The 12,518-nt window shown below is 39.1% G+C and overlaps 1 protein-coding gene across 2 annotated transcripts in view; it reads left to right on the plus strand.

Moving 5' to 3' along the window:
• SELENOI (selenoprotein I) overlaps positions 1–12,518 on the plus strand; it is a 45,568-nt gene that overhangs the window by 9,900 nt on the left and 23,150 nt on the right. For both annotated transcript variants that reach the window (XM_004023649.4, XM_060411957.1), the window contains exons 2-4: positions 8,775–8,843; positions 9,295–9,403; positions 11,653–11,727. In XM_004023649.4, the coding sequence (XP_004023698.3) occupies positions 8,775–8,843; positions 9,295–9,403; positions 11,653–11,727 (253 nt within the window). The remainder of the gene's footprint in view (positions 1–8,774; positions 8,844–9,294; positions 9,404–11,652; positions 11,728–12,518) is intronic.

Genomic DNA, 12,518 nt, shown 5'->3' on the forward strand with positions numbered 1-12,518 from the left:
ATTTGGAATCAGTCTGTTCTATGTCTAGTTCTAACTGTTGCTTCTTGATCTACATACAGATTTCTCTGGAGGCAGGTGAGGTCGTCTGGTATTCCCATCTCTTGAAGAATTTTCCAGTTTCTTGTGATCCACACAGTCAAAGGCTTTTGCATAGTCAATAAAGCAGAAGTAGATGTTTTTCTGGAACTCTCTTGCTTTTTCGATGGTTCAACGGATGTTGGCAATTTGATCTCTGGTTCCTCTGCCTTTTCTAAAACCAGCTTGAACATCCGGAAGTTCACGGTTCACGTATTGCTGAAGCCTGGCTTGGAGAATTTTCAGCCTTACTTTAATAGTGTGTGGGATGAGTGCAGTGGTGCGACAGTTTGAGCATTCTTTGGCATTGCCTTTCTTTGGGATTGGAATGAAAACTGACCTTTTCCAGTCCTGTGGCCACTGCTGAGTTTTCCAAATTTGCTGGCAAATTGAGTGCAGCACTTTCACAGCATCGTCTTTTAGGATTTGCAATAGCTCAACTGGAATTCTGTCACCTCCACTAGCTTTGTTCCACTTGACTTAGCACTCCAGGATGTCTGGCCCTAGGTAAATGATCACACCATCATGGTTATCTGGGTCATGAAGATCTTTTTTATGTAGTTCTGTGTATTGTTGCCACCTCTTCTTAATGTCTTCTGCTTCTGTTAGGTCCATACCATTTCTGTCTTTTATTGAGCCCATCTTTGCATGCAATGTTCCCTTGACATCTAATTTTCTTGAAGAGATCTCTAGTCTTTCCCTTTCTATTGTTTTCCTCTATTTCTTTGCATTGATCACTGAGGAAAGCTTTCTTGTCTCTCCTTGCTATTCTTTGGAACTCTGCATTCAAATGTATATATCTTTCCTTTTCTCCTTGTTTATTGAGCTACTGTGTGACAGATGCAGACAGGATCAGGCTGGGAAGCCTTCTCCCTTCTCTTAACTGCTATTTTAAAATGCTAACTGTTGGTGAGTCCCACATTTGTATGTGAAGGTAGTTCTTTTGATTGCCTTCATATTTGTTGAGTGACTAACAGTTTTTAATAATTGGGATCTTTTGTTTTATGTTTTGTGCTTAAATGACTGCCCAGAGGCTTGGAATGCCATTGCTAAAGAATCTGCTGCAGGATTGGTAGAGTACTTGTTGACCACACGGATCCTGCCCCCATAGAGACTTAACAGCTAAACATGATTGAGTCCTAAGACCCCTCAGCAAGGGACTGACCTCCATACCATATTAACACCACACAGACACTTGAGAGAAGAAACTTGACATTTCTTTTCTCTCCCCTGAGTTCTTAAGAAAGGATGATAATGTGTTTCTTTCATTTAAGAGATATCTGGAAAGTTGTTATGAGTAGTAAACAGTTTAATACAGTGAACCCAGTTGGGAACCAAAATTAGTTCTTTGTGACTGTCCTGCTTTTTATTCCTAAAATCATGGATGATTTAGAAGTCAGGAATTTGGAGAGTAATTTTAAAAAGTCAGAAACATCAGCTTGAGCCTACTTACATCTGAAATGATTAACAATCAGTGCAGTTTATGAACTATTCTTAGCTTGTACTCAGGCCATACTTCATGGAGTTCCATGGTTAACTAAAATATGTTTTATAAGTGTAAAGTTTATTTTTCAAGTGAGTAAAGACAGGCAATCATTTGATAGTTAGAGACTTCCTCCTTATACTGATCAGAAGACAAAGCAAGGGAAATGTGATTATAGATGGTAGAGTGCTACCATCTACATTAGTACTAGATGGGACACTAGCCTCAGTCTGGTTAATAAGTTGTTCAGAGCTCTGCATTTAGTGCAAAGATGTGTCAGTTCATCAGCATTCTTATCAGTTTACAGAAGAGATTTAAAATACAGTACCTGTACAAGGAAGTGGTTCCACAGTTCTCCTTTTGATCCAGCCAATTGCCTTTTGAAATTGAGAGGAGACTCACATTTCTAGTGTCCTGCTCAAAAACGGGCACTTAGTAGCATATTTTAGAAGTAGTTTAGAGTCTTGTACTGCTCCTAGCCTAACCAGTAATTGCCACTGGCCTGGTATACGGTGGCACTCTTGTAACTGTTTTGCACTTTGGCTGCCCTCCGGTCTATTTTCTATACCATAAACAGTGTGATCCTTTAAAAATGTAAATCAGGACATGCATTGGGCTTATGATAAAACTCACTGTGGACCTTTTGGGTGTTGTCTGCCCACGTCTCCAGTCTCATTTCATACCACTCTTCCTTGTTCATTCACTGAGCTGTGGAGTGGCTTTCCTTCACTTTGTGAGCTTCCCATGTTTTGTTCTCTGCTTTAGAAGGTGTCTTGGCATGTACCCTCCCTCCTTCCCAATTTTTACCTATAAACTGTGTGCACACACACACATACACACGTGCATACTGTGACACATATATTCTTTATTTTCTCTATCATTTTTAAGGTATACATTATATACAAATGCACAGATCTTAAGTATATAATTTAATGAATTTTTGCATTTATGCACAGCCATGTAACTGTCACCCAAGTCATGAAACAGAATTATTTCTAGCACCTCAGAGGGCCCCCATTTAGTCCCTCTCATCAGACTGTTATTATGATCTCTTTTTGCCATAAATTAATTTTGTCTGATTTTGAAATTCATATAAATAGAATCTTCAACAGTATGTTCTCTTAAGTAGTCTCACTTTTGTTTGACTTACTGTCTTATCTTGTACATTCTTCACCTATCTTATCTTCTAGGACTCAGCTTTAGTGTCCCCTCCTCAGAGAAGCTTTTTCTGAGCACCTTAGACACATTCCTGGTCCTCTGGGACAGCACCCCATTTATTGCTTTTCGTGGTATTGATCACAGCTGTGATTATGACTTGTTTTCCTGCTTACCATCTTTCTCACACTAGACTGTGGGCTTGGTGAACACAGGACACATTTTGGTCTTGTTCACCACACTCTTTCTGGCAGTCTAGCACAGTGCCTGGCACAGTCATACATATTTGTTGTACACATATTTGTTGACTTGATAAATGAATGAATGAATGAATGAAGAATGAACCCTGCTTTATTTCCAGACTTGTACTGAAGTAAAAAGAAAAAAAGGCTTGCAACTTTCTAATATTTGACAAAATATTATCTAAGGTAATTCTGGATTTCATTAAGACTTCTTTGTGGGCAAGGTTGACTAATTGCCATTGGTGATAGTACAGAATTCTATACCCAATAAAAATAACTAAATGTGTGAATAGCAATCTTGAGGAGACTGTTTCGAAATTCAGCCTTGATCCACATTTTTATAGAGACTTAGATGAAATCATTGCTAATATGACAGTTTTGTAGTTTGTTGTTTAGTCGTTAGGTCACGTCTGACTCTTTTCTGACCCCATGAACTAGCCTGGCGGGCTCCTCTGTCCATGGGATTTTCTTGGCAAGAACACTGGAGTGGGTTGCCATTTCCTTCTCCAGCGGATCTTCCCACCCAGGGATTGAACCCATATCTCCTGCTTGGTAGGCAGATTCTTTACTACTGAGCCACCTGGGAAACCCAGCTTTACATGCTAAGAATTTGGGGGTGCATAGTTAGTACGTCAGAGAAGGCAATGGCACCCCATTCCAGTACTCTTGCCTGGAAAATCCCATGGGCGGAGGAGCCTGGTGGGCTGCAGTCCATGGGGTCACTGAGAGTCAGACACGACTGAGCGACTTCACTTTCTCTTTTCACCTTCATGCATTGGAGAAGGAAATGGCAACCCACTCCAGTGTTCTTGCCTGGAGAATCCCGGGGACGGGGGAGCCTGGTGGGCTGCCATCTATGGGGTCGCACAGAGTCGGGCACGACTGAAGCGACTTATCAGCAGCAGCAGCAGTTAGTACGTGGATCACTGAGTCTGACCCCCAAGGAGATCAGAAAGATGAGTGATCTCTAGCAGGATGAAGTGTTAAAATGGCAAATGTAGGGTCTTACACTTAGATTCCAATAATTAACTTCGTATGAATGTAGAGAAAGGTGGCTTTGCAGTCTGTATAAGAAAGGCCAGAGGAGTTCAGGTGACTGTGAAGTTGTGTCTAAGTCTGCAGAATGACTTTGTTTCCATGGGAAATTAATACAGTGTTGAACACCTGTTAGAGAAATAAGTTATTGAGGAAGAAGGGCTAATAGTTCTTGTTATTTGTACTCATGCACCACTTGAAATGGTCCATTTGCTCTGAATCACACTTTTGTGTTGGTTTAACAACAAAATGGATTGAATGGAGCGCTGGTTGTCAGACTAAAGCCGCCAGACACCCTGTTTTGGGAATAAAGTTTTAGCACAGCATGCCCATTTGTTTTCTTATTTTCTGTGATTTCTTTCTGCTTCAGTGGCAGTGTTGGGTATTTGTTACAGAGACCATATGGCCTGCAAAGCCTAAAACATTTAGACTTTTCTAGCATTTTCCGGAATAAGTTTTCCAACTTCTGGTCTAGAGAACTCGACCTTGATGATGAAGGGGAATGAAACTGTGACCAGAGAGGAGCAGCACAATGAATGTGAGATTTTTTTAACCAGGTGAAGAGAAGATTTAGTGTGACAGGGAGAACCATCTTCAAATATGGAAAGCATTATTGTTTGGAAGAAAAATCAGAACCTTATCTGTTTAGCTGTGTAAGGGAAATTGAAAACATGATAGGAAGTATGGGGCAAGGGGAGGATTTTGTTATCATGTAGAAAAATTGTTTTAACATTGGATTGAGGGTCTTTTTAGAAGTAATGAGTGTTTTGGTAACCAGAGGCATTTAAAAAGAGGCCTGAAACTTCCCTAGTGGTCCAGTGGTTGGGACTCCGCTGCAGAGGGTGTGAGTTCTGTCCCTGGTCGGGGAACTAAGATCACACATGGCCAGAAATTTAAAAATGTAAAGTGGCCCGATGACTTTTACCTGTTCACGTAGGTGAGAGTCAGGCACATGAGAACTACACGCCTCCTGAACTGTTGTGTTTCTGAGATTTTGCCTTGGAATGATTCTCAGACTCAGGCTGTGGTTTGCAGGCGTTTCTCCAGGGCACTGGCTTTGTCTGGCCTAACGTTGTTTTGTACTGTGTTGTGCTTAGTTGATCAGTCGTGTCCAACTCTTGACCCCATGGACTGTAGTCTGCCAGGCTCCTCTGTCCATGGGGATTCTCCAGGTAAGAATATTGGAGTGGGTTGCTGTGCCCTCTTCCAGGTGATCTTCCAAGCTAGGGATTGAACCCAGGTCTCCCGCACTGCAGGTGGATTATTTACTGTCTGAGCCACCAGGGAAGCCCAACAGATTGGATTGGATTGGCCAAAAAGTTCGTTTGGGACTAAGGAAAAACCCTAATGAACTTTTTGGCCAACCCAATAGATCAAGCAAGTTCTGCAGGCCTTAACATGGGGTTATTACCTGATTCAGATATTCTGGTGTCTACCAAAACATCATTCCAATAGAAAATAAAAATATATTTGACAGGCATTAACTGAATCTAGTTTTTGGCACCTTTAAAAGTTTATATTTTGCTTATTGTTTCAGGCATATGAAAGGTTTGACTCATTCTTCTTTCCTCCTATTGATTCACAAGACAGTTTTGAGTTTCTTTGTTTATACCAGGTGATATGTGACCTTGAAAAAATACTCAGATGTGTAAGGCTAAACCGCAGAGCACTCTTTAGGTTTATTGTTGGCTACCTTTTGTAATCTCATATTAAATTTTCTCGCTATACTTGAGCTTACCAGCTATTATTAAATATAAAAAATCCAGTTAGGCAGACACTGTTTTGTATTGAGTTTTGTAATCTTTTCGTACTTCTACTGTTCCCCTGAAATAGAGATTTAGAGGTAAAACTCCAAATTTACAAAAGAGGAGCTTTTCTAATCAAAATACCATGAGTAAATGACCTTTTAGATCCAAGTTCGAATTATGGAAAGCTGCTGAATGAGACCTATTCAGCAAACATTTGAATTAAGCATTGTACTCTGTACATTGTATTAACTATTTGTGTGATGTCTTGAACTGTGTTCTTCAAATTTGCACTTCTTTCAACTTTGGTACTTTGCAGCAGGTGGTAGAGTTGAAATGTCTGGTTTTCCAAATGGGATCTAATTAAAATATAAGCAAGGTGAAAGACAGTAGCTAATGAAGCAACTGACAAACAACTAATCTCAAAAATATACAAGCAACTTCTGCAGCTCAACTCCAGAAAAATAAATGACCCTATCAAAAATGGGCCAAAGAACTAAATAGACATTTCTCCAAAGAAGACATACGGATGGCTAACAAACACATGAAAAGATGCTCAACATCACTCATTATTAGAGAAATGCAAATCAAAACCACAATGAGGTACCACTTCACACCAGTCAGAATGGCTGCGATCCAAAAATCTGCAAGCAATAAATGCTGGAGAGGGTGTGGAAAAGGAACCCTCCTACACTGTTGGTGGGAATGCAAACTAGTACAGCCACTATGGAGAACAGTGTGGAGATTCCTTAAAAATTGCAAATAGAACTACCTTATGACCCAGCAATCCCACTTCTGGGCATACACACTGAGGAAACCAGAATTGAAAGAGACATGTACCCCAATGTTCATCGCAGCACTGTTTATAATAGCCAGGACATGAAACAACCTAGATGTCCATCAGCAGATGAATGGATAAGCAAGCTGTGGTACATATACACAATGGAGTATTACTCAGCCATTAAAAAGAATACATTTGAATCAGTTCTGATGAGATGGATGAAACTGGAGCCGATTATACAGAGTGAAGTAAGCCAGAAAAACACCAATACAGTATACTATGCAAGACAGGAAAGAGACACAGATGTATAACGGACTTTTGGACTCAGAGGGAGAGGAGAGGTGGGTATACTATCATGTGAATTGAAGAGTCTATGTCTAGATGCAGCATGCTTGGGGCCGGTGCATGGGGATGACCCAGAAAGATGTTATGGGGAGGGAGGTGGGAGGGGGGTTCATGTTTGGGAATGCATGTAAGAATTAAAGATTTTAAAATGTAAAAAATAAAAAACTAAAACTAAAAAAAAAAAAAAAAAAAAAGAAATGTCTGGTTTTCCCGCTTTGTGACCTGCTGGCTACATCATGTGGGTCTGGGTTTGGACCTTGGTGAAACAGAGGAGGCCAGGGCCCTCCCACTTTGTCTTCGGCTGTCTTTCAGGGTTCATATTGGTTTTATGTCCTCAGTCTGAAAACTTAAATTCAGGTGGTCCTCTCAGTTGGAGTCACATTCGTTTTGCAGAGGTTCAGATGTCATGGTATCTGTTACGTGGAAAAACTTTGAAGACTGTAGAGAACTGTGCAAGTAGGAGTTGATTTTAGCACAGACCATAACATTCATGTAAGGGGGGCTGCTTCTGAGAGTCTGGGTGCAGCTGCAGAGCCTCTCGCTCTGAACAGAGTTCTTCATCATTTTCTTCTAAGTTATCCCATTTCGTCCAAATGAGTTGGAGAAGTGGAGGCACTCAGACATGGGTTCTGTTGAATAAACATTTGACTTCCTAGCTGACTCTTTGTGAGCAGTATTTTAAATGATTTCTATTTATTTACTTTTTGCTTCATCTCACTTTTGAATCTTGAAACACTGGTGGGAAACATTTCCTCCATATCTATAAAACGTTCAGGAGGGGAGTGGGATTCGGGGCACTGAAGTTGCAGGGGCAGGGAGGGAAGGAAGATCCGGAGTGGGGCAAAAAAAAAAAAAAAAAATTCAGGAAGAAATTTTGATCTTTAATGATGATTTTTTAAAAATCAGATAAAGTTCTTACTACTTATTTTGTAGTCATACTGAACATAAGTATAAAACAGTTGAAAAATTTTTCAAGCATTTGACTAGTATGCCATCTTTTAAATGTCAGCGTGTTAAATTAGGTAATATTCCCAGTCCCTGAGGATGAGAATTGTTCCTTACCAATTTTGTATCCCTTCTTCTTTGAATGTAGTGAGTGCTTCCTACATGCCAGGCACTCCAGTATGTATATCTCTGATGAATAAGTCATCAACATGACTCTTCAAGTATTGTGTAATTATATACAGATGTTTTGTTAGAATTTTTCAAAGTTTTACTAAAAGCTTAACAGTGGGGGCATACCTTTGAATATAATGTAACCTGTTCTTTTCTTCCTTTGCTTATTTAAGGAATCCATTTTCCTGCTGTGAAGGGATCTGTCATTCTTTTGGTGCTCAAAACACTCTTAATGATATATAATGCTTATACATACAGCACTTACTGTGGGCTAGGGGCTCTTCTTACCGCTTCATGTATGTTTTTAGTTTATCTAATCCTTATGGTAATCTTCAGAGGTAAAACTTTGATCCTGATTTTATAGGTGAAAAAACTAGGAGGATTTAAGTAACTTGCCAAAGATTGCACCACTAGGTAGCGCGTTAGTAACGGTGTAAGCGGTGAAGCAGCGTGATTATCGTTAGTTGAGAGTGATGGAGGAGGTTGTCTGAGTGGTCTGTGTATGAATGCACAGGCTGCTTCCTGCGTAGTAGGTGAGCACTTGAAAGCAATATACAATTTTCTGCTGCCACATTGTAATATTATAAAAGCTGATTTGAGTAAAAAAAAAATCTGGCTGTACTTGGCCATCTTTGCCCCATTCATGCTTTTCTAGGTTTGTTATTTAGATAAGGACATCATATAAATAGATACATTCTTTAGGTTATTTTTGTACTGTTATTTTCATTTGAGAAATATTGTTCTACGTGCTGTTATGCAAGAATTAACTCTGAATATTTTCTTTCATTTCTTAACAGTACAGTGCTGTGGATACCAATCCACTCTCTCTGTATGTCATGCACCCGTTTTGGAACACTGTAGTAAAGGTAAGATGATTAATAAGCATGTGTTTGGGTTTTAGTGAAGTTTAAAGATTTTAAACTGTTTTATGGAGTATTACAGATATAACAATAAGACACCTGGAGAAACTGCCTCTCCCATCCTCCCTTCCCTTAGTCACATACCTTTTGATTTGTCTTATCACTGACGTATAAGCTTATACTCTAGATCTATTATATTTATAAAATGCCTCGTAAATGCTTCTAAAATATAATGTTATGATTATAAAAGTTTGTTGATTATAGAAGTATTTAAAACATAGAAAATAGAAATGCTTATTTCTATTAACTGGAGATTATGATTTGCAATTTAATGTATATAACTCCCACATATAATCCAAATTTATGGCTTTTATTATGACACATTTGTATGTTGTGGTATATAGTGGACAGAGATTGCACTACTTTAATTATTCTGTAATTATTTTGTAAAAAATAGGTATTTCCTACTTGGCTGGCTCCAAATCTGATAACCTTCTCTGGCTTTCTGCTGGTCGTGTTCAATTTTCTACTTTTGGCATACTTTGATCCTGACTTTTATGCTTCAGGTATGATTATTGCTTTAATATAAAATCTTAAATATCTTTAATATAAAATAAGATGTGGCTGTTTTCTGATTCTGTTAAGATATTTGCAGTTCGGAAAAGTTTTGAATATTATTGGTTCAGTTCAGTTGCTCAGTCATGTCTGACTCTGCGACCCCATGGACTGCAGCACGCCACGCTTCCCTGTCCATTACCAACTCCCAGAGCTTGCTCAGGCTCATGCTTGTCGAGTCATCAAGGGTGCATAAAATGTTAGAATTGGGTGTAAAAGCTAAGTTGTGCTTTCACAATCTGTTATGTATGCTTCTAAGAAGTTCTAGAAACCAAGTTGGTTTCTAGAATTTGGATATGCTATCTAAAAAGCAGTGAGGTTTTTGTATATAAAGAGTAATTGGATTTATAAGAAGATGGAAAATTAGCACTGTGACATTTTGCTTCAAAAGAATATAAGCAAGGCCCAACAAACCTACCAGAAGTATCCCTTCCCTCTTTCTAGTTATCGAATAAAAGTCCCCCTTTTATAGAGGGAACATGATCCCTCTTGCCCTCTGCACAGCATTTGTACTTGCCTTTAATAACTCCCAGTTTGCTCTGAAAATGGTTGAAAAGTGAAGTGAAATGTTCATCTCTCAGTCGTGTCTGACTGTGACCCCATGGACTTTAGCCTGCCAGGTTCCTCTGTCCGTGGAGTTTTCCAGGCAAGAATACTGGAGTGGGTAGCGATTCCCTTCTCCAGGGAATCTTCCCAACCCAGGGATCAAACCCTGGTCTCCTGCATTACAGGCAGACTCTTTACCACTGAGCCACCAGGGAAGCCCCCTGAAAATGGTTGTTAGACCTTAAATATTTATTAACAGAAGTCTGGGCCCTTACTGAGAAGGAGAGGAAAAATGTTCCTTTGGAGGCAGTTTCAGCCTTTTCCCAGTGTCTTCTTTCAGACCTGTTAGTCTTTTCTTCCTTCCACACCAGCTTCTGCCCTGGCCAGAGAGAATCTGGAGTGTATTTGGGATTGTGGGGGAGGGCATATGTGGGAGACAGTGGTTTTTTAAATTGCTCAACAGGTGGATGAAGTTGAGAAGAATACAGAGATGGAGGTAGATGAGTGTTTTTTGCATTCTAAGTTAGAGGATATATTTTCTAATAAGAATACTTATAAATGATATAGTCAGGAGTTTTAATACTGTATTTCATCTGTGTTATGGGTTCAGCAGACTTTTGTGCACTGACCTAGAGAAACTAACAATCTCTCAAAACTTTGTGTTTGTAGAAGAATTTAGAGTTTTAAACATTTAATGATATTTGATATTATAAGAATTCTGAATATTGAAGCTATACCTATTCCTGACTTGATAAACTCAAAATTTTAACCATTGCTTCTCTATGTGCAATAAAATGGTAATTGAGTATCATGAAGTACCATGTGAAAGATTAAATGTCATGAAGCACGATTTTGATATTAAGTGGGTTTAAAAAAAAAATTGTATTTCAATCCTCAGAACAGCCTCAAAATCTTTGTGATAAAAATAGTATTTCCTTTGACTAAATAAAATTATTTACTTAGCTCTAAAATATGTAACTATATATATATTTCCCCAAGTCATACAACTTGAAGGACCAGATGAACTATCTAGTCCCAGTATTTTTAGGAAGTGGAAATCAGGAAAGGTTAGATAATATATTCAAGGCTACACTGTTGTTTGATTACAGAGCCAGGACTAGAACGCAGACCTCCTGAAGCTCACTTGTTCTATCTTAGGGGGAAAAAGTGAGGTCCAGACATTTCAGAATGATCCTGATGACTAAATCATCCAATTGAGGTGATTTATCTATACCCAAATCCTATGGTCTTTTGTTCAGCTAATAATTTAGTGAGAGAGTATAGGTTAAAGGCTTTTTACATGTTTGTAGTATAATCATAAATAATAAGGATCGGATTAAACACAAACCTTTTTTAAATTCCGAAAACATTATTTTTCATTCTAGGCACATAAGTAATTTTCAAGTAAAGAAGAACAGTCAGTCTTCAGTTACGATTAAAGCTCAAAATAAATGCTTATTGTTTATGAGGGGTTGGGCAGTTACTTCTTGGGTTTTGTTGGAGTTGCTGATATATTCTGATATTTACCTAGTTTAAGATATACTATAAAGTATTTCAGCTTCTATTTAATAAAGAGAAGCATTTTTCTTTTGACAGTATAGGCTATGGTTCCAACAGTTAGACTGCAGTAAAACTGGAGTTGCTTTCCTTTCAGCACCAGGTCACAAGCATGTACCCGACTGGGTCTGGATTGTAGTGGGCATCCTCAACTTCATGGCCTACACTCTAGGTAAGAAATTGGCAAATATTCATTTTAGTCAATGGCTGGCAAAACTGTCAGCAAGGGTAGCTACCCAGTAAGTTAACATTTTCTCCTATGCTTAATTCATTTTGACTAGGGTTTATTAATATCCTATTTAACTTGATAAATATGTTCTTGAGTTTCTCTGTGAAGAGTGTTGTCATTTGCTAGGAATTTGGAGAATAGGATAGGCATTGGCAGACTACCACTTCTGGGCCAAATCTGGCCCATTGTCTGTTTCTGTAAGTGGTGGTTTACTGCTCATTCGTCTGCCCGTCTGTGGCTGCTTTCCTATGGCAGAGGCATAGTTGAGTAGTTGCAACAGAGACCATTTGGCTCACAGTGTCTAAACTATATACTCTTTGGCCCTTTACAAAAAATATTTCCCAACTCTGGAATAAGACATCATTTTTGCCATGAGTTTGGGAAGCAATACTGACATGTCAAATAGTTGCAGAATACTGAGCAAGGTGCTGTAATAGAGTATAGCAGGGGAACAAACACAAAGTGATCAGTTTTTGTTTGGTGGAAGCAGTGTCAGAGAAGTCCACTGGGCCAGGCCACAGCATCTAGTCTGCCAAGAGCGCATTGCGTTGGAATCATCTGCGTGGCTTGTCCTGCATTCTTCAGGTCTCCTTCCCTGCTTTATTTTTCTCGGTTGCGCTTAAAACTGTATGACCCACTTGTATGCTGTCTGTCTGCTCTAAAATGTAAGTTCCTTGGGAATTGCCTGGTGGTCCAGTGGTTAGGACTCTGCGCTTTTCACAGGGTGGGAATTC

The sequence above is a fragment of the Ovis aries genome, chromosome 3 (assembly GCF_016772045.2).
Source record: "Ovis aries strain OAR_USU_Benz2616 breed Rambouillet chromosome 3, ARS-UI_Ramb_v3.0, whole genome shotgun sequence".
Lineage (NCBI taxonomy): Eukaryota > Metazoa > Chordata > Mammalia > Artiodactyla > Bovidae > Ovis > Ovis aries.